Source organism: Labeo rohita, chromosome 21 (assembly GCF_022985175.1).
Source record: "Labeo rohita strain BAU-BD-2019 chromosome 21, IGBB_LRoh.1.0, whole genome shotgun sequence".
NCBI lineage: Eukaryota > Metazoa > Chordata > Actinopteri > Cypriniformes > Cyprinidae > Labeo > Labeo rohita.
This window is the reverse complement of record NC_066889.1, coordinates 13,489,490-13,512,786: the sequence shown is the minus strand read 5'-3', so window position 1 is coordinate 13,512,786 and position 23,297 is coordinate 13,489,490. Positions and strand designations below refer to the sequence as shown.

Below are 23,297 nucleotides of genomic sequence, written 5' to 3'. Positions count from 1 at the left end.
AAATCAATTAATCACATTCAAAATAAAAGTGTGTGTTTACATAGTAAGTGTGCTGTGTATATTTATATGTATACATTATGTAAACACTTATTTTGGATGCGATTAATCGCGATTAATTGATTTGAAAGCACTACTTTATTCTTATTTCAATTGTGGTTTTAGTCATTTTAGTATTTAGACAAACATTTCTGTTAGTTGCAAAATGAACATTTCTAATTTTAAGCTTTTCACATAACATTTACATTTTTTCCAGCTTCATTTTAATTACCTAAAATAATATTTAATAGCTTTAGTTTACGTTAGCAACACTGAGAAATATTAAACCACAGTGACTCCTGCAATAATAATATACCCCCATACTGAAATCACTACATTTGTAAATAAAAATAAAAAGCATATAAAAACAGAAATTAAATCAAATTTTGATGGCATAAAATGGCTCAATGAAACTTTCCTTTCACTTGTACTGAAGTACTCATCCTCAAACATTTTTAATTTACATCAGTCATAAATCATTATTAGCAACTGCTAGTCAACAGCAGGTGATAACAGGGGGAAGGATATTGCTAGGACTGGGGCGATAACACCATAATGATAATTAGCGATAATTATGGGAGAAACATTGCGCAATGATACAGTCAGTTACTTTAGTAACGCTAACTGCACCATAGTATTGTGGCAGAAATGTGGAATATCCATACTGAATTCTATTATATTATGAACGTAGACATGGAATGGAATATAATTACAGTATTTCTGTGATTAAGCTATAGCATTTGTGCATTTATACTAAATGTATTTAGACTAGGCCTACTGTTTTTCATACAAACCTAGAAACCATACAGTTATGAGGTTGTTACAATTTTTACAGATGTTACAAACAAATTTGCAACATCCTAACTCAAGCTACTGTCAAATGTATATTTCTGAGAGACCAAAAAAGTAACAGTAATAATACTGCAGCCTGCACTGCAAACTGTGGTGAAGATATGCGTCAAAGTCAGGCAACACAAAGCCGTTTCACGATTTGAAACAATATTACTCATTAGAACATGTAGAAACTAAGAAAAAAAAATTGATAAGGAAAAATTACTAAAAATAAATTTGAAAGAAATAAAGATTTGAAATTTATCATGATCATTTTTTGGCCATATCGCCCAGCCCAAGATATTCCTATTCTAGAGTGCGTCTGATTGGCCATACATCTGTTTTGAAAAGAAGCACAGTTGCAGTTGCAGTGAGCTCACCCGCCATGATGTCGTCAAGCGTATCTGTGAGCGTCTGTGCGGGCGTGGCGACCATGAGTCCGTCGGGTGCCTGCGCGAGAAGGCCTGGCCCCAAACCCGTCAGCTGCTGGCCCAGCAACACCCTCTGCAGGTCTGGGCTGCTGCTTCCCGGGTACTCGGCGTTACTGAAGTCCGTGGACTGCTGCGGTGTGAGAGGCTGGATGGGAACGAAGCTGGTTTGCAGAGGAGGACTCTGGAGGACCTGGTTCTGAGGTGGAGGTGGTGTCGGCGACTGCGTTGCCGGTCTGCTCAGAATGGTGTTCACCTGTGGCAGCTTGGCACAGTCGATGTTCTCTTCATCCTCCTCTTCATCTTCGTCCTCGTCATCCTCCTCATTGGTGGGAGTGGGCCTGTGGTCCTCCTCTTTGCGATTAACCTCGCACTCGTTGTCAGAGCCCAGCTGTGTGGCCTGCAGGGGCAGGGGGGTGCCGGGCGTCTCCACCCCTGCCGCCTGGCCCAGCTCCTCCTTGACCCCCTTGGTCTCCATGTATTCTTTGGTGAACTGCTGCTGCGTCTTCAGCTGCAACTGCCGCTCCACCTTCTGCAGCTCCTTCAAGATCTTCTTCTTCTTCTGCACCTGCTCTTCACGACTCTTCTTTAGCTCCTCGATCTTGTCTTTGGTGAGCGGCTCACCCTGGATGAGCTCGAGCGACTGCAGCTGGGCCTTCTCAATGGCACTGATGCGCTGGCCCAGCTCGTTCAGCTTGCCCTCCGTCTCCTCTACGATGCATTCCAGAGGCTGGTACGGGTGGAAGGGCGGCAGCAGGTCGGCGTCTAGGCCACCAGAGGCCACGGAGTTGCTCTGAAGAGAGCTCAGCCTCTGCTTGGATGCACCTAAGAGAAAAACCAAACAAATGCTCAAACCCAAGAACCACAATTCACGCATGCTGTGCAACTCATCAACAGTCTAGTTATTCTAGTCAAAAGATTGTGTTTCTCTGCTGCCCAAGGTATTTTGATAATTAAAAGGCCCCTTTTACACCTGGTATTATAAGTAGGGCCCTATGATTTCCGCGATATGGAATTTACTATATAACGTATACGAATGTCACAGAATTTGCTAAACTAGGTCAGCACACTTAACGCATGTTTGTGAATATTACGCCAAAAAATAATATTTGAATATGACTCCTGCAAATTCTGTTTCTTTGTGTAAATTAACGGTTTCATTTACTATGCACATACTGAAGCGTGACGCTCACGGTGTTTACAGCTACACAGCAACTCGTCAAAATAAAATATTAAAATATCGGTTTAACTTGAAACTGCGACAGAAATATATTACTTAATATTGTACTACTACTAATAATTAAATAATTACTAAAACATACTTTTTATATATTTATATATTATTATTTTTCAGAATATTTTTACTTATTACAAATAAAAATAAAATATTTTAAAAATTAAAGATGCTATTGAAAAAAAAAAAAAAAAAAAAAAAAAAAAAAAAAAAAAAGAATGAAACCAGTAAAATTAAATCCAAAAAAAAGGAATGAAAAAATTCCTTGGTAAATATAAAACTTAATTAGAGAAAAGATAAAACGTATTTCAAAAGGCCTTAAAATGTAATTTTTGTTAAACTTTTAATAAATGTTAAATTGTTGTTAAATTGTGTCCATTTCATGATTTCAATTAATTAGACATGCATTTTGGTTAATATTTCTTAATATAACTAATTTCATAGGGCCCTATAAAAGACATTTCATATCTGATAGTTTCTCAATAGGTCTCAAGTGTGAGTGCAATATCTGTTGTCTTTTTCATACTGTGAGAACAGAGTAATGCATGATTACTTGCAAGAAATAAATAAAGCATGCATATTAGTTATCTCAATATAAACAACAACAACATACTTATACATACATTGAATATTTAAAATCTGTCTAAGACCATCTTTAAATGCTTTTATCCTATCACAATGCATTTAGAGTGCATTGTCTAAGCTGGCTTTTAATGTGGGCAAGGATGATTTTTTTTAACACGATCACAGAAACAGTATGTAAATGTCAGGTGGGGAAGCCTCATTAGATGCTTCATTTGTAAACTGACAGCAGAGAATTGAGTTGTTAAAGGCTACGTTCACACTGCCAGTCCAAATCTGATTTATGTATCTGATTCGAAATCCAATCAAAGTGGTGAGACTGAAGCAGATTTCCAGAAATGCGATTTGAATAAGATTTTTAAACTACATATGAATGTAGCTTTAAATAGATTTGTAAGACCACTTTTTGCCATTCATACTTAAATATAAATATAATTGGATTCCCAAAGGATATGCACAAAAATCTGATTTGGACTGACAATCTGAACAAGGCCACAGTTATCTTAAAGGAGAAGTCCACTTCCAAAACGAAGATTCACATATAATGATATAATTTAAACTGCCTTTTGGAAGTTCAAAATCGGGGCACCATATCAGTCCATTATATGGAAAAAAATCCTGAAATGTTTCCCTCAAAAAACAATTTCTTTAAGACTGAAGAAAGAAAGACATGAACATCTTGGATGACAAGGGGGTGAGTACATTATATGTGAATCTTTGTTTTGGAAGTGGACTTCTCCTTTAAGCAACACATTTTGCTGATCAGAATACTTTTACTTGACAAACTAACCTTTGCTTGTAACGGGTGGGGGCGTGGGGATGGTGGAGGGCACTCTGTCTGGCTCCTGGGGGGGCACCACCATAGCCAGGGCTTGGAATGGGACTCGAGGGGCCTGTATGTCAAACAGAATTAACAATCTATTAAATAAAAATAAACCATTCACGTTACATACACTTGGATCGCCACAAATTGGCATTTCCATTTTTAAAGCATTAGGTAAATGTTAAAAATGGTAATGTGTAGTGGCTGTTAGACAGCGTGTGTTTCCACTCACCTGAGAAGTGTCATGAGAGGGGGGCGTGAGCTGGGACAGGTCTGGGGCAGGGACTGACAGAATGTTGTTTGGGTAGTCTAGCAAGTAGGACACCACATTAGTGTGACCACCTTTAGCAGCTTCAATCAGCATCGTGGAGCCATCCTGCGAGCAGAAGAGAGATTCTAATTAGCACAGAGGACCGACCAGAGTTTGTGTGACCACATAACACCCGCTAGCATCTGGAGAGTGTAATTCTCAGGGAGGCTGAAACCCTCACCTTCAGTCTGTGGGTGGGGTCAGCACCATGGGCCAACAGCAGCTCCACAACAGCCAAGTGGCCCCCCGCACAAGCCAGAGAAACCACTGTGTGATCATTGTTGGCTGTGGCTCTATTCACATTAGCACCTGCAGATATAAACGTGAAAATTAATTTAAAAATGCAATGCAAAATAAACAAATGGGGCAGACATAAAATGTAATTTATTTCTACTTCAAAGTGTGGTGACTGATAAAGGTTTAGTATGTATTTATTGTTGATTTCATTGTTTGTTGCAATCCTAGTTTGGGACATTCCAGCTTGCCTTTGCTGATGAGAAACTGCACAGTGCACAGGTGTCCTGCTCTGGCCGCTTTCATCAGTGGAGTCCTGCCCCCTTCTGATTCATGTTCCTGCAAAACAAAGACACTAGTCAGCTCCAAAAAGGCTTTTAATTGTATAAAACACACAAAGGAATAAAAATACAATCATGGTAAATCAGGACATCCACAAACCAGGTCAGCCCCTGTTTGCAGCAGCACGTCAGCCACATCTGTGTGTCCGTTCTCACAGGCGTATGTCAGAGCCGTGTCACCTGTGGCTGTTGTGGCGTGGACGTTAGCACCTGAACAAATAGAGAGTAGTGTGTGAACGTTGTGTCATAGAAAAGAGAAATTTCAAAGGTTACATTCAACGCAAGGCCTCACCAGCAGCTAACAAGTATTTGACCAGCTCCAGATGCCCCTCCTGTGCAGCCTCCATGAGCGGGGTGGAGCAACCCAACTCAATGTCCGCCCCAGCTTTGATGAGGAAATCAGCCACCTCTAGGAAGCCTCCGCAACATGCCAGAGTCAACGCCGTCTCCTGCGTCTCCTCTGTCTGAGCGTTAATATTTGCACCTAAAACCAACCAAAAAAAAAAAAAAAAAAAAAACAATCATTCAGTTTGAGAATGAACTTACAAAGAAAACATGCATTTAAGACAGCTTGAAAGTACAAGTACAAAGCTTGCAGTGATGAAAACATCTAACTGATCCTCCCTCATCCAATAAGATTTTGGTTTTGCATTACTGACTTGAGTATTGTTTACAACCTGGTAATAAGGGAATAGTTTTCCCAAAAATGAAAATTCTGTCATTAATTACTCACCCTCATGTCTTTCCAAACCTGTAAGACCTTTGTTTATCTTCAGAACACAAATTACGATATTTTTGATGAAATCTGAGAATTTTCTGACTCTGCACAGATGGCAACACAACAACTGACACATTCAAGGCCCAGAACAGTAGTAAGGATATTGATTAAAATAGCCCACAAGACATCCGTTGTCCAACCGCAATTTTATGAAGCTACGAGACTTTTGACTATGGTTTTAACAAAAACTACGACAGCAAAAACTAGACTAATATAAATTTTAAACATTAAATTGTTAAAGACAAGTAAACAATCAGTAATAAAATGGGAACAAACAAATCAATTAGCAATAGCATAAATGCTACTGAACAAATTTCAGGTAGAGAAAATGAAATCAAAAGTTTAAAAACACTTTTCATGAATAAAATGTAAGTTAATCCTCATTAAAGTTAGATATTCAGTCAAGAACAGTAACTGATTTTTTTTTTCTTTTCTTCGAGTAACATTAATGACAGGCAGAACATTTATTAGGCTGCTGTCTCTTTAACACTGAATGCACACGGATCTAAAAAAAACTGTTTACACATGCATTTTTTTAAACTGTTTTATGTTCAAGATATGGGTGGAGCCTATCCGGTGGCAGAAAATGATTTCTCAAGTGGCAGTCTACAGAAACCATTCCAAGATTATCTCTCACACTTCTTATAAGAAAAATCAACTCATCATTCTCAATTGTGAGTTTATATCCCACACTTCTGGCTTTTTTTTAACTCGATATAAAGATATAAACTTGTATTTGTGAGAGAAAAATCAGAATCGAGATAAAATAGGTAAATGTTAAATGTTACAGGTTTAAATATTATGTAATGCTTTAACTGTAGGGCTAATATAATATGTTCCCTATGAACTGCATGTGTGAAAATTATGTAGATCTACTGTTTACATCAAATTTACGCTTTAAAAAGAGTATTTATAGCAGGTTTCATCCATTAGTCTGTCGGTTTAAACATCTACATGTAGCTTCAAATGGCATTTTTGACAACAGTATTTTATCAAAATTATTTGCATTCCAATTCTGACATCCAAAGGCCAACAATGCATTTTATCTCTTAGTCCGTGGATTCTTCCCATTTCACTCCACTTGTTACCAGTGTTTTTCTACCACCACAATGCACACAGCTGCACGTGACGGAAATGACATCTACTCCAAATTGGTTACACTCTACTGGCGTATTTTTGTGCACACTGGTCGGTAAATGTGAAACAGAAATCAGTTCCTGCCCGGAACAACCTTTTCTGCAGTGGAAATTCACAGAATGACTCGAGAACAGACACAGGACGGGAACCCACACAGGGACTGCTGTTCTCTGTGCTCGTTGTTTGCATGCACTGCACACATGTAAAGTTCTTTCCCTTCCTGTGCTTATATAATTTAAAAATAACATTAAAATGTGAAAGCAGGAATTGTTAAGCAGTTTTAAAATGCACGTGTATTATCGAATACCTGGTTCTTGGAAATCTGAAACGGAAGCGGTTCTAGATACCCACACCTAACATATACAAATATATTATAAGTCAGAATGCCGGATCCCAAACACGCATGCATCGTGGTGCTCTTGTGAGCGTGCACTGAAATTGACATGGAAGAGAAAAAAAATTGTATTCTTGTCTCTTCATAACATTATGGATGTCACATGGATTATTTTAACAATGTCCTTACTACCTTTCTGGGCCTTGAATGTGTCAGTTGCGTTTCTGTCTATGCAGGGTCAGAAAGCTCTCAGCTTTCATCAAAAATATCTTAACCTGTGCTCCGAAGATGAACAAAAGTCGTATGAGTTTGAAACCGCATGAGGGTGAGTAATAAATTACAGAATTTTCATTTTGGGGTGCACTATCCCATAAAAACCAGGTGTAATCAGGTCATATGCGTGTCTACCAATGTTAACCAAACTGAGGAGACCCCAGTACCTTGTGCCAGGAGCAGTGCTACCATCTCCTCATGCCCCTCACGAGCTGCCTCCATCAGTGGAGTGTAGCCCTCATCGTTCACCTCCTCCAGGTTGGCCCCCCTCTCGATCAGAAGCGCCGCCAGCTCCACGTGTCCCCCGCATGCAGCCAGCGTCAGAGGCGACTCAAATGAGTCAGCAGGCATGTTTACCTGCGCCCCGCTATCCAATAGCAACCGTGCCACCTCCACATGCCCATCCTACACAAAAAACACAAGAATAACAACTCAAAACTCAAACATCAGAGGAAGTACCTATTGTGTAGACTGTAGATAAGAGATCGTGTTACCATGCAGGCTTCCATGAGTGCAGTGTGCATCTCATCTGTCTTGTGCTCCTGGTCAGCTCCTGCTTCTAAGAGAAACCTGACCATGTCCAAGTGCCCTAAAGAACAAATAGGATACAGTTAACTCATTAAATCGCAAAAACTGACTGATTTTATTAAGTTTCAATGACCATGTTTACATGCACATTGTCCAAATGAGGTCTATATTTTGGTTAGGTCTTTATTATGAAAGGACAGTAATAACATGCTCCAAAGCTGTTGGAATATTCATGAATATTGACTGGACATTTTGAAAGCGTTTTATACAAAACCCAACATTCAAATTAATACAGCCATATGGCTACTATCTTATTCGATTTTCAGTAACGTGAATTTTATCTTAATCTGGTTATGGCAATATTCCACTTACATAATCAGAATAGTACCATATTCTGCTGATCATGTGCACGTAAACAGTCTATGATACTTGTGACACACCTTTATAGCAGGCGAGTGTGAGCGCGCTCTCCTTAAACTCATTGGAGTGTGTGTTGATTCCAGCGCCGTACTCCAGGAGCACACGAGCGACCTCCACGTGGCCTGCACTGGCAGCTTCCATCAGCGGAGTGTGACCGTTCTCGTTGTGATCTTCAATGTTAGCACCCTCCTTCAGCAAGACCTTTACTACATCCAGGAAGCCTCCTGCACACGCGTATGTCAAGGCTGTGTTACCTGCAAGAAAGGGAAAGACAATGGATGAGAAAGGTGTGTTTGCAAGCACAAGGGTGAAAATGTACTTTACTCTTTTTGGTCCATTTAAGGTCACTTTCATTTTACACTGTTGTTTTCATTTTATTTGTGACCCTGGACCACAAAACCAGTCATAAGGGTCTGAGAGCTGAATAAACAAGCTTTCCATTGCTAGGATAGGACAATATTTGGCCGAGAACCATTTAAAAAACTGGAATCTGAGGGTGCAAAAAAAAAGATATATATAAAAATATTGAGAAAGTTGTCCAAATGAAGTTCTTTGCAATGCATATTACAAATCAAAAATTAAGTTTTAATACATTTACAGTAGGAAATTTACAAAATATCTTTATGGAACATGGTCTTTAATATCCTAATAAATTTTTGTCATAAAAAAAAAAAAAAATAATAATAATAAAAAAAAAATAATAATAATTCTGACCCATATATACTCACGACTGGTTTTGTGGTCCAGGGTCACATTAATTAAAAAAAAAAAAAAAAAAAAAAAAAAAAATGGAGTTGTACCTGTCGAGGACTGTGCGTTAACGTCAGCTCCGTGCACTAGGAGCAGTTTGACGATGTCGACGTAACCACCGCTTGCAGCAGCCATAAGTGGCGTGATGTCTCCTTTGATCCCTCGGTCCTCCACGTTAGCATGCATGGCCAGCAAGACCTACAACCAGTCAAATACAGTAAGCAGATGTTTTTCCCCAAACAACCACAGTGCATGCTTACACTAAAACTGAAAATTAAAGGTAAAGCATGTAATTTCTTCACCACTAGCAGCACCATAACAATTGCAGTCAAAAATGGGAGAATTGGTCTGAAAATAAGGATACTTTAGATACTGATGTTGCATCAAGAAGTTAGATCCTTACACAAATTGAGAAACGAGTGTTTTTTCAATGACCTTACTTAAAGGGATAATTCACCCAAAAATAAAAATTCTATAATTAATTACACACCTTCATGTCATTCTAAACCTGTAAAACCTTTATCTTTAGAACACAATCTTTTTTGGGCCTTCAACGTGTCAATTCCATTGCCGTCTATACAGGGTCAGAAAGCTCTCGGATTTCATCAAAAATATCTTAATTTGTGTTCGGAAGATGAACGAAGGTCTTATGGTTTTGGAACGACATTAGAGTAATTAATGACAGAATTTTCTTTTTTGACTCCATCCCTTTAAACATGAAACTTACTGTACATACATATACACATACATACTACATATTAAAAATAATTGAATATTTTTAAATAGGTATCAAGGTATCAATATTAAGTGCATAGGCCTTGATAACACACCAGTCAAGTACTTTGCAGTTTTAACAATATACAGTTTAAAAGCAGCTTTACAGAATAATGTTAGTAAGTAATATATTTCTTTTTAATATTAATGTTAGTAACATTTTAATATCTTGCATTCTAGTCACACTAATCAGATTACAGCTAGGCGATAATATAGCGTATTCAAGCAGTAGAGATTTGCTATATGGACCATTCCACAGAATTTGTTTAAAGTAAGAGCTGGAAACATTTTGTCCTTTTACACAAACTTTGCATGTATGCAAACTGTATAATATCCAAGGTAACCATTTCTAGTAATTGTGCAGTTAATTCTCAATGTATTTTCAGAAAGTTTTGGAATATCTGTCCTCTCCCTAAATTTGTCACTACCGAAACAGTAATATATAATTTAATAAGGAGGATTATATTGACCTACTTCATTAAGATTTTGCTAAGATCTTTTTCGTAAATACATAATTTTTCTATTTTAGTAAAAGGTTTTCAGAGGTAAATTAATAATAACTATAATTTTAACTATTTTTTAAGTTTGATTTATGAGATTTGTTGTAGTTTGAATCAAATTATTATTTGTACAAGGTAGAAAAGTTGATCATACTGATTTCAAAGTTAATGATTCATTAGTTTGAATATACATTGAACCAAACACTATCATAACATATTAGTTGATAATTCTGTACACTTTATTTTTGACAAAACATCCCACGTTTCAGTCATAAAAGTACTTGAAAAAACTAATTGATTACGTAACTCATTTTACTTGTAAAGCATTACCCCCAACACTGTATATTTGTAAAAAAAAAAACAATGAAAAAAAAAAAAAAAAAAAAAAAAAACAATTATTTCAATATTTTCATAAGTTGAAATTTAGGGGTTAGGGTTCGGGACAGCCAACTCCCAACTGAATACCCAATAAATTATGATTTTACATATATTAAGCTTACTGATATTTTCAATACTATAGTGGATTTCAATAGATAATAGGATCTTAGTAAACATCCAAGATTTGAATACATTTTTAAATGTGTTTTTTTTTTTGGATGTGGGACAGTAGTTTACACCAATTCTGTAGAATGGCCCATATAGTATTTTAAATTATGCAAGTATACTGTATGCTGATATATTATACATCCAACTTTTTTATAGAGAGCTGGGTGGTAACTTATATTTTGCAATGATATGAATAATCACACAGCTGTAAATTGCTACATTACTACCTGTTTGCATGAGAAACAGAAAAAAAAAAAAAAAAAAAAAAAAAAAAATGTATTCAAATTTTTCCTAATTCAGTGCTGCTTCAGGTGCAGAAATCACACGCATTACCATCTCATCTCTATTTATTTAATTTTAATTATTTAATTTACTTCTATATATTATTTAAACATGTGACAAGGAGTTGTTTTGGTCATCAGCTTCAGGATTAGAAGTACCTGTGCGAGCTCATAGTATCCAGCTGAGCAGGCCAGACACAGCAGGCTCTCGCCCTCCTCTGTGTGTTCGTTGACGCTGCGTCCCTCGTCTAGCAGCTTCCGCACTGCATTCACGTCGCCGTCCGAGCAGGCCTCAGCCAGGCTACGGCTAAAAATAACCAGACTACTACAATTACTGCGACTGTGCAGGCGAAGCTAAGCTAACTACTCTAACTGAAGGCTCGTGCAGGAGCAAGAAGACTTACACAGCTGCATGTGTCTAACTAAAGAGGTTTCAAAATATCAAGTGTGCTTTGAACATTGAATGATCATTAAAACACATATTTAATAGTGCTTAGCTTTAAGCTTTAACAATGAAGTAATTCTTGCTGGTTGAACATGAATGTTGCATCATGATGTGTGGACACAGGAGGAGAACTTGAGTGTGTGTGTGAGAAAAGATGCCTACTTGTCGGCCTGGCTGGCGTTGAGTGTGTTTTCGGCCCTCATGCGGGTGAGGGCGGCGGCGGCCTCGTCCAGCGCGCAACTCACAGACGACGTCAAGCGGCGTAACACCTCTGGATCTGCAAAGGCTTTGCCATCGGCAGTGGAGAGTTTACCAATGCCTGTAGCATCCAGCCCCACACCAGCACCACACGCCATCCAGCAAGAACAAACGCATCCATGGTTAGTACAGGCCCAACACGCTCACACACACAGGAAATACAAAGGCTAGTTAGCCAATTCACACCATGCAGTTTTAGTACTTTTAACTTCAAATTTCAAAGCTCCTACAGAGTTTCAGAATGGCATAACACACTATAAACGCTCAAAGAAATTATGCTAATGTGATCAATGAACGAAAAATGGCTCATTACTAGAGGTTGACCGATATTGCATTTTTAGTCATTATTCCAATAACTTAGGCGGGTGATAGTTTTTCAAACGTATAATAGAGAATGTGCTATTCTTCAGTCCTTCTATAGCCCTGTATGTCTGTTACAGGAGTCCAAAATGCAAGAAATCCCAGAAACCACAAGAACAATGAGACACCAATGTGTACAAAACATGATTTTCTACTTCCAATTAGTTATAAAAGTAGCTTAATTTTTTTCATTCCCAATAAAATTGGGCTTGCATGTGCCTGTAAGAGCAGGAAAGATTGCATAAAAGTGTCTGTGTGTGAGTAATTGTGGTCTTGTATCAATAGTCTGTGTGTCAGAGAGCTGTGAGAAAACAGGAGGAGACCAGCGAGTTTATATAAACTAGGGCAGGGTTATGACAATTACCTCATGATACAATACAATACACTACCATTCAAAACTTTTTGGGGTCAATAAGGTTTTTATTTTAAAGAATGTATCCGTTTTCACAAGAAATGTTAAGCAGCACAAATGGTTTTTAACCTTTTCCACGTTTCTTAAAGGGATAGTTCACCCAAAAATGAAAATTATGACTTTCTTCTTTCAGACAAATACAATCAGAGTTGTATTAAGGGAGAAGTCCACTTCCAGAACAAAAATTTAAACATTTCAGGATTTTTCTCCATATAATTGTCTTGCTCTGCCTTAACTCTCTGTATTCTGGCTCAAGACAGTTAGGGTACGTTGAAAAACTCCAATCGTATTGTCTCAACTTCAAAAATAATTTCAAAATCATCCTACATTGTTGCAAAAGTACCGACCCCGTCTTTGCAAAGTGAACATGCAAAGAAGATCAAACACCCTCAACAAAAATGGTAAAACAGCGATATAGGACGATTTTGAAGTTCAGGGAGAACATGAGATCGGAATTTTTCGACATACCCTAATGAACCGGAAAAAAACAGTTCAGGCAGAGTGAGACAAGAAGAGCGTTTGACATAAATTGTATTATTTTTATGAAAATAACTGATCGTTTCGCTAGATAATACCCTTCTTCCTCAGCTGGGATTGTTTACAACCGCATCTGGGACCGTTTGAAGCTGCATTGTGGAAGTTCAAAATCGGGGCACCATATTAGTCCATTACAAGGAGAAAAATCCTGAAAGGTTTCCCTCAAAAAACAGTTTTTTTTATGGCTTATTGTTCTGGATGTGGACTTCTTTATATATATATATATATATATATATATATATATATATATATATATAAAAAAAAAAAAAAAAAAAAAAAAAAAAAAGAAAAAGAAAAACTGTCCTGGCTCTTCCAAGCTTTATAATTTCAGTGAATGGCTGTTGAGATTTTGAAGCAAAATTAAGTGAATCCATCCATCATAAAAAAAAAAGTGTTGTCCGTTAATAAAGGTTTCGGGGTCTCCTGAAGTGAATCGACATGGTTTTGTAAGAAAAAAACACTCATATTCAAAAACTTTATAAACCGTAATCTCTAGCTTCAGCTAACTGTCATACACGCATTTACGAGAAAGCAGCGTTCCAGCGGATGACGTAGACATAGGTAGAGACGCAATAAATTTTTGGCCGCTGGGGGGAAAAAAAAATAAATAAAAAAAATACAACCAACATAACATTTGACTGGATGAAAATGTTACATTAGCACCTTTAAGATGCATTTGTATATGTATATATATACACATATATATACACATATATACACACACACACACACATATACATACACACACATATCCTGTACTGCTCACTCATGCAGTTCCTGTTCCTGTTAACAGAAGCGCTACTGTGCTGTAACATGCAGTAGTAGAACTGTACTGGGCAACGCTGGTAAAATGACGCTACCCTCTCATCCACTGATCTGCTCCCTATGCTTTGCTCACATGCTCTGATAATAACATCTTTTGTAGGACTATAGAATATTTGGATAATTACTTGTTGGCTTGTTTTTTTAAATTTAGCATCATTCAAATTATTGAGTTAAATAAAAACAAATCTTACAAATTATTTGTATTATTTAATATCACAAAAATAATTATTACGAAGTATTTTCGGTTTTCGGCCAAGTGCATCCAGAATTTTCGGTTTAATTTTCCGGATTACTCTACCCTACATCATCCACTGGTAAACGCAGGTATGACAGGTAGCGGCAGCTAGAGATTACGGTTTATAAACCTTAAATATATATATTTTTCTTACAAAAACGCATCGATTTGCTTTAGAAGACCTTTATTAACCCCTCTGAGCTGTGTGGAGGGGTTAATTTTGACAGCAAATTTTAATTTAGTCTTCATCATAGTCTTTTGACTAAACTGCTATTTAGTTTTAGTCATATTTTAGTCATCTGAATTGTTTTACTTTAGTTTTAATCTGGTTATTCTGGTTTAATCTACAGTAGATTTAGTCATCTTAAATCTAATGGGTTTAGTTACAGTGTAATGCATTTAAGCATTTCTCTAAAATTACCAAACGTTCATGAGACGCGAAAGAATACTGTGTTACTCCCATATATTGACGTTTTTAACATTTTATGAGACGTGCAGCAAATGTATGCCAGCTTATGTCCCGCTGGATGGATCAACAGGCTATTATACAGTTCAAATGTACACATCTAACCTCCTAACCATGCAGCAGATTCGTACTGAATAAATCTCTTCCCAAATCATCCCTCTCTAACATTTATCTCATTTTTATTCGTTGACAAATGTCAATAGATTTGTCATAGTTTGTCATTCAAAACGAGTGTTTCATTAACATCTCATTTTCGTCTGTGGAAAAATATTGTTGACGAAATTAACACTGGTGTGGAGTACTTTTTATGATGGATGGATTCACTTTAGTGGACTTCAAAATCTTAACAGCCATTAACTGGCATTATAAAGCATGAACGAGCCAGGACATTTAATATAACTCCAAATGTATTCATCTGAAAGAAGAAAGTCAAATACACCTAGGAAGGCTTGAGGGTGAGTAAATCACAGGGATGATTTTTTGGTGCACTACAAGCATTTTTGGGTGAACTCTCTCTTTAAACATATGAATGATTTTTGAAAGAAAATGAAATGACACTGAAAACTGAAGTAACAGATGCTGAAAATTCCACCTTGCAAACACGGGAATAAATTTCATATTAAAATATATTGAAATAGAAGAAAGTTTAATTTAAATTATAAAAATATTTCACAATATTAATGTTTTCACTGTATTTTTTTTAAAAGCATATTACAAAATCTTACAGACCCCAAACATTTGAAACTGAGTGTACATCAACGTTTAATTAACTACAAATTGTTTTGCAAGTGAGAATTAGTCCACATATGCACGTTTGCATATACCTGCATTTGTTTTGGCGTGCTCACTTAAAATGCATTAAAGGATAGAAACACAGATAATAGTTCTAGACAACTGTTTTTATTTACTACTATATAGTGTGTTTGAATAAAATAAGTCTTATTTTTTTGCTGCTAGTTTCAAAAGCTGTTTTCAGCATAAACCGGTCGACCTCTAATCTCCCTCAAACAAGGGCTGTTTATGTCTTTAAAATGTTTGTGCTATGCACCATTCCCAAACCTCATATTTGATTTGCAGGTTGCGTTTTCAATTCCAACTGCAGAATTTGAGCACTCCTTCAGTCTTAAAGCAAATGACCTCTAGGCAAATGTGCAATAGCAAAATTCAGATTTCAAGTGATAATTAAATATCTGCTTCTAACTTCAACCAGGAAGAGCTTTATTTGCTTTCCTATGAAAGCCTGAGATGACGCAAAACAGATAACGCTCGTGGTAACAGGTAAACCACGTGGCACGGAGGTGTTCGGTCACAATAGTGCCGTGCAGGTGGAATGAAAACACGTCAAAGCGCGTGTAAACAGTAGATAACTTACAAACAGCACAATGAGCGCACAATCAAGTGCGGGAAATACACAATACAACAGTTTACAGACACAAAGACATACGTCCACAAACTCTGCACAGATGGAGAAAGCAATAGAGACGCTCATAGTCACAGATGAAGACACACATACAGGCAGTACACGAGTGTACTAAAGGCCAGTGCTGAGTCATGAGTGAGGCTGCTGCTGCTGTATGGAAATTCATTGTTGCCACTAATCTCCCCTTTGGTTCCTCTGCGAGATAACTATCCGCTCATGGGGCAGGGCAGGCCGGTGTAGAGAATCAGGCCTAACATGCTGGGCCTCACCCAAACCAACTCATCCCGAACAAGCACACACAATGGCATAACGAGCAGACTAGGTCAACAGAACATGGCAAAACTTGGTGCCAAACACCATCAACCACCAGTTTCCTGGTTTATAAAACAAATTATGAAATGCTCTGCACACAAGCCGTGTGACACTGACCCTTAGCCTTCCCAAGACCCTGCTGTAGATCATTAATATGTCAGCACTCCTATGCAACAAAAGCTCACGCTGGGCCACAAGGACTAAAAACTCTACAGGATGTAAAGCATGTACAAATAAAGAGGTTTTAAGGATTTGCAAGGCTATATTAAGCGCTAACTCTCCGTATGCAGGTATTTCTGCATGTGAACTTGCACTGCCTGTGCGGCTCAATCTGTAGTAGATCTACACTGTAATCGTGAACTCTTCAGCCGACAGACCCAGATACAGCACTTTGTTTCTGTTCGTAATAAATGTGACACCTAAGAGAAACAAATTAACACTTCACACTTTTTTTTTGTTAGGGCGACAACTCGCACAGATTTTGAAAATGATCAATTAATATTTCTTTAACTGGATAATCAATTAATTCTTCTTATACAATGCTCTCTTTTAAAACAATGTGCAAAATGAAATCATTATAATACTTTACACACACACACTAAACAAAATGGTTTAAATCGCACTGTCCAAAGTTTGAGGTCAGGAACATTTTCTTTAATTCAGCAAGAACAGAAGTGAAAGTAAAATGTTACAAAAGTTGTTCACTTCACACGCGTTGTTTTTAATTTTCTATTCATTAAAGAATATGGAAAAAAAGTGCCATAGAAAATATTAACTTTTATATGGAAGCCCATTTCCACCACTGAACAAAAAACGTAACTGCGACTTTTTAATCTCACATTTCTGACTTTTCCTTGTAACTGTGAGTTTACATCTCACAACTTTTTTCTCAGAACTGCGTGAGAAACAAAGTCGGAATTTTGAGACAAACTGCGAGTTTAGATCTCACAATCCTTTATAACATGCAATTGTGACTTAAGTAAGAACTGTGAGTTATAAAGACGTAATTCTGAAAACATGTCAATCTAAAATTAGACTTTATAACTCACAATTACGAGATTAATATCTCACAGTACTGAGAGAAAAAAAGCAAGAATTGTGTGATATAAACTTGCAATTCTGAGAAATAAACTCTTTTGTTTGGAAGTTTGGAATTTTCTTCTCAGAATTGCACGTTTCTTGCAACTGTAACTAGACAGCAAGTCAGAACTGTGAGACATAAATTTGTAATTCTGAAAACTTGTCAGTCTTTACTCCCCACAGAATTGGACTGTATCTCACAGTTTATAACCTATAATTCTAACTTTACAACTGAAAATTGTGAGTCTGTATCTCACAATTCTGACTTTATAACTCGCAAATGCAAGCTTATACACATTCGGATGTTTAAAAAAAAAAAAAAAAAAAAAGTCTGGATTGCGAGACCCCTATTCAGACAGGGCTAGTTTTACAGGGGATCGTTAGAGAAATGTGTGTTTCACAGACATACTTTGCGATTTTAACCCCGTCCGAATGGCAATGCCTGTGATTGCCAACGCTATTTTTTCCACAACGCAATTCCTTCTGTGTTTTGGCCAATGTGAACTACCGTAGACGCTCTTACAGCGTGCATTTTTAATATGTTTCCTCCCGGCAAAGGAAAAAACAAACAAACAAACAAACAAACAATAAAATCAAGAGTCAGATCATTTCTGCACTCAACTACATAATGTTTTAGTAGTCATATTGCATATTATAAAAATCATGGTATTTGTAGTAAAAGTGTTGTTTTACTTCGGTAATCAATCCGAATGACTATAACGAAATAAAGTCATAATTTCAAGACAAACTCAGAGAATTGACTTTTCTCAGAATTAAGTTTATATCTCTTCATTTACTTTTTAACACGCAATTGCAAGTTATTAAGTCAGAACTGTGAGATGTAAAGTAGTAACTGTAACACGTCAGTCTTTTTCCCCTTAAAATTGTACTTTATAACTCACAATTGCAAGTTTATATTTCACAGTTCTGAAAAAAAGATAACCTCACAATTTTGAGATACAAACTCGTCTGCAAGATATAAACTCAGAATTCAGACTTTTCTGAAAATTCTCAGTTCAAATTTTGCAATCGTGACTTCCCGCAAATGCAAATTTTGAGTTCGTATCTCGCAATTCTGATTTTATAAATTGCAAATGCAAGTCAGAATTGCAATTTTGTATTACGCAATTCTGAGAAAAAGTTAGAATTCCTAGACGTAAACTCACAATTGTTTAAAAAAAAAAGTCAGCAAATCAGTATATTAAAATGATTTCTGAAGGATTATGTGACACTTAAGACTGAAATAATCGCAGAAAATTCAGCTTTGTCATCACAGGAATAAATTACATTTTAAAATATTTTAAAGTAGAAAAGAGTAATTTCATATTGTGATAATATTTCAAGGTATTTCTGTTTTTAGAACAAATAAATGCAGCCTTGAACATGAGACCTCTTTCAAAAACATAAAAATTCTGACCAACCCCAAACATTTGAACTGTAGTATATAAAAAAGGTTACAATATAATTATTTAAAAAGTTTTTTCTGTGCATGGTCATTAATAAAATTTGTCACAGATTATTTTGAATATTATTATTGATTATAATCGGCTCGTTGTTGCAGCCCTAATGATTTATGAATTAGTATGATTCTGTGGGGATTTTGTGGCAACGAATTCCAACAAGCAATTCGTAGGATGTGTGTAACAGTTTGCTCTAAAGCCTAAAACACAAAAACCGAAATCACGACTCAAGCTCAGCACTGTGGAGACACTGAATAAACACAAACAGAAGTTGTGAGCACAAGCATGCAGAGACACAGGATAAATCATTAGGCTTAATGCGATCACATCAGGGTCGGTCGGCGGATGTACCTGCTGCTTCTAGTAATGCCTCGAGCCGGGCCTGTGTTTCTGGGTCTACTGTTCTGAGGTCGGCTCCGTCTGCTGCGCTGGATAGGAGCAACTCTGAAGCTGTCTTTAGTACGGGGTTATCCAGATCCTCCTGGTCTAGTATGAACGATTCCACCTGCATGGAAAGAGACACTGTCAGCAACTGTGCTCATGTTATTTACCAAACAAGAAAAACAGCAAAGGAAGTGGTCTGGCACACTTTTCTAACATTAAAATGAACTTAAACGTAACTTCAATTAGTCTGAAGACAAAAATCTGGTTTTAAAAGACAGGACATGTTTATCTTGAACAAATTGGGCAATACTTGTGTCGGTTAGAATCTGCAGACTATGGCCTGACTTGTGAAAAATTAATAATGGTCCGTTGAACACAGCGACGCCACAGTGTGACAATGCCATACATCAGGAAGTGCTGGAATGATCCAACAGCCCCACAATGATCCTGCACTGACCAGTGGATACAAAGTGCAGTCATTCTCACTGACACAAACCAACTGTTTCTAGTAAAGAAACAAAAATCTTCAGTCACTCTTCAAGACTTCCAGCTGAATGAACAACATCACATGCATTTAAATCTGATTAATTGGCATAGTCAACATTTGCTGAGGAAAGACTCCAAATGGAGGCTCAAACTTGAAGTGAAGCACTAAATAGACACAACAAAGTCAACGCATCCCATAACAATGGTGGAACATAGACTACAGGCCAGATATGTTTCAAGTTCAAGTCTCAGTCTGTCCAAAGTAGATGTGTTATTGTACTGCACTGGTCAAGTTAAAAGTAGTTCAGCTTTGAATCGCATGTTTTGAGACCCCAAACATCACACTTCGTTCTTTTGCTCTGACCAGCTGTCTTTGAAGAGAAGAATGTGTCTTGTGTAAACAGCGCCCACTTTCTGTATCTGTGGTTTGATGAGGCATGTCACCCGTAGTAGCAGCTGAGGCTAGAGCGACTGCAAAGCTCAAGAAAAATATATATACTTCAGTTTTGATGCAACAGCTGAGGGTTTGCATACAGCAGCACATTTAATTTAATAGTGTGTGCCAGTATTGGTGTTCGACACATGAAATGCCTAGTTTTGTCTGGTGTCTCCGCTATTTCTCTCCGCAATTTATGACTGATAATATGCCATTGTACTCTTGTAAACCAGAGATGTGAGGATCCTATAACCCCTCAAACAAGCATTCTTTAAAGCTGCAAGCATTCAAAGTCATTTATATGCGTCAATCTTCCTGCTACCAGGTGGTGGTACTATGACCATAATTAGATATTGCCATGTAGAAGTCCTCAGGCCAGCACTTTGATCAAACATATGAAGTTTGGTGCAGATTGAACATGGTACGTTTGAGTAAGTGCAAGGCATGACACATCCTGTAGCCAACATGGGCATGTGTTCAGGACAGGACTCTTATCAAACATGTGAAGTTTGAGGTAGATTGGAAATCATATGCCTGAATTAAAAAAAAAAAAAAAAAAACCTTCAGAAAACTTTACCAATTCTGGTGTTGATCTGTTTAAATCTGTAGGAGGAGTTTGTTTAAATACAATACCTGAAAATGGCAAAAACGGCACAAAACTTGTAGAGAAAATTCAAAATAACAGATTTCCTGTTGGGTTTCGGACTTTGTAACGGGGGACTTTTTGTAGGTACTGGTGTGTTACGCGTGTACCGAATTTCAAACATGTATGTGAAACAGCTCGAGGGGCACTTTGTTGAAATTTTATAGGTGGCGCTATCAAGCCATTCTGCCAAACTGACTTCTGATCAGATGCAAAAAAATGTTTTACCACTGTTGGTGTGTGTGCAAAGTTTCATGAATTTGAGCATGATTAGGCTTTCAAAAATGCAATTAATTGTGGAAAAGCATCATCTGAGCAATTCCAATAGGGTGCTCGGGGTGGGACTGTGTTCTATCCATTAGTTTTTATTTGGATTTTGAGACGTGGTGTTGCACTCATCAATAACTTTTTTTAATTTTTGCCTGTTTATTATGATAGGATAGTGGAAAGCAGACAGGAAACAAAGTGGGAAAGAAAAAAGGGGGTGGGATCGGAAAAGGTCCTCAAGCAAGGACTCGAACTTGGGACATAGCGCAACGGTGATATGGCTACCAGCGCCATATAATAATCATAAAATTACAGTGAAACCACTGTTGTAACATTGACTATTTTAGCAACGTCCTTAGTACCTTTCTAGGTCTGGAATGTGTCAGTTGCATTGCTGTCTACACAGCATCAGAAAGCTCACAGATTTCATCAAAAACATCTTAATGTCTTCTGAAAATGAATAAAGGCATCACAGGTTTGGAACGACATGAGGGTGAGTAATTAATGATAGAAGTTTCATTTTTGGTTAAACTATCCCTTTACGTGTTAAACTTTCCAGTGTTTTTTACATAAGCCAGTATAACAATAACAACAGCAGCACATGGTGTGTCCCCTTGAACATGAACAGGTAATTAACACAAATGAGGGCACTAGTTGCAAAGTTCACATCAGCCATTAGGCCCACCCCCCTCTAAAACGCAGCTGGGAGAAAGAGCTGTGTGCTATTTAGGCCCTGAGCCTTTGAGGAATTACTGTAAGCATTAAGATGAGCTGATCAGCGGGTCCCCCCCCTCCTTCTCTCCCTGTGCCCTTGACCTCCACACACCTTCTTTAACACCCACAAGGCAGGGTGCCCAGTGCTGTGGGCTACTGGGAGGAACTGGGCTGCTTGTTAGCATAGGCAGGAGCACAGTGATGGCTAACAGCCTGGTATAACCAGACTGGCATGATCTTCTAAACCAGTACAGGTATACTGAAATTTTTTTTTAAAAAAGTAAAGGATTCCCAAACTTAAAACCCATGACTGTTCCACTTATTTTTAATTACTATTTTAGTATGCTACAAGATATTACTACCAGTAAGAATAATGTAAATACAGACTTAAGTGTCAAAGCACCTCCTAGCAGTGAACCTTCAAATCTAATACTGGTAATATGAAGGACATCAAAAGTTCAGCCAGGTCTAACTCGGCTAAATTGAACTCAGATCTCATGACGGTCACAGACAGAGAAAGACACACACAGGTTCAAAAGTTTGGGGTCGGATGGATTTTTCGAAAGAAGTCTCTTTCAAAAGCTCACTAAGGGCCAGTTTTACTAACAGCTTGAACCAGCACAAACCCTCATTTAGCATTTAAAAAAAAAATTACTGTCAGGATTTACTAAAGACATGCAGTGAAAAATTAGAAGTGAAAAGCTGTGGACAGTTATTTTTGCACCTAACCTTGTTGCATATGCATTTGTAGGAGTTTCCCTTTCAGACGCAACATTTTTAATGAATTACGCAAGGTTTATCATAATCTCTGCTTGTTTGCGACCCTACACTATTTATTCGCTCTTGATAGATTGTTAGTCATTACTGAAATAATCACTCCACTCCCATTGGCATTTTTATGGGATTTGTGGCCCAGTTTAGTAAATCTGGCCACAAACCTGCATTTATTTGACCAAAAAAAACAAAAAACAAACAAACAATAACAGTGAAATATTTCATATATCATTCTGATATGCTCATTTCATGATCAAAAAATGTGGAAAATATTGCTTAATATTTTTGTGGAAACATTTTTTTTCTTTCAGGAAACTTTACATTTAGAAGTTCAAAAGAACAGCATTTAAAATCCATTATAAAAACATTATAGAAGTCTTTGCTGACACTTTTGAACCATTTTAATGCATATGTGCTGCATAAAAGTATTAATCTGCTAAAGATTTACATATATAGTAGTCAACATTTGAAGTGGATCAAAAGAGTTCAAAGTTGTCCTAAGACAAGAATTGGTATTAGAATAACTTTGATGAAAAGTTTTGATCCACTTCAGATGTTGACTACTGTATGTATTTTATATATATATATATATATATATATATTTATATTTATATTTATATTTATATATTTATTTATTTATTTA

The 23,297-nt window shown here is 37.1% G+C and overlaps 1 protein-coding gene across 1 annotated transcript in view; it reads right to left on the bottom strand.

Annotated features, from left to right (window-relative positions):
- ankhd1 (ankyrin repeat and KH domain containing 1) overlaps positions 1-23,297 on the bottom strand; it is a 50,841-nt gene that overhangs the window by 16,630 nt on the left and 10,914 nt on the right. The window contains 14 exon segments of the mRNA XM_051093009.1: positions 1,248-2,120; positions 3,902-4,004; positions 4,167-4,310; positions 4,426-4,553; positions 4,730-4,817; positions 4,920-5,029; positions 5,112-5,303; positions 7,509-7,746; positions 7,836-7,930; positions 8,310-8,543; positions 9,090-9,237; positions 11,300-11,447; positions 11,748-11,904; positions 19,302-19,455. Coding sequence (XP_050948966.1) covers positions 1,248-2,120; positions 3,902-4,004; positions 4,167-4,310; positions 4,426-4,553; positions 4,730-4,817; positions 4,920-5,029; positions 5,112-5,303; positions 7,509-7,746; positions 7,836-7,930; positions 8,310-8,543; positions 9,090-9,237; positions 11,300-11,447; positions 11,748-11,904; positions 19,302-19,455 — 2,812 coding nt within the window.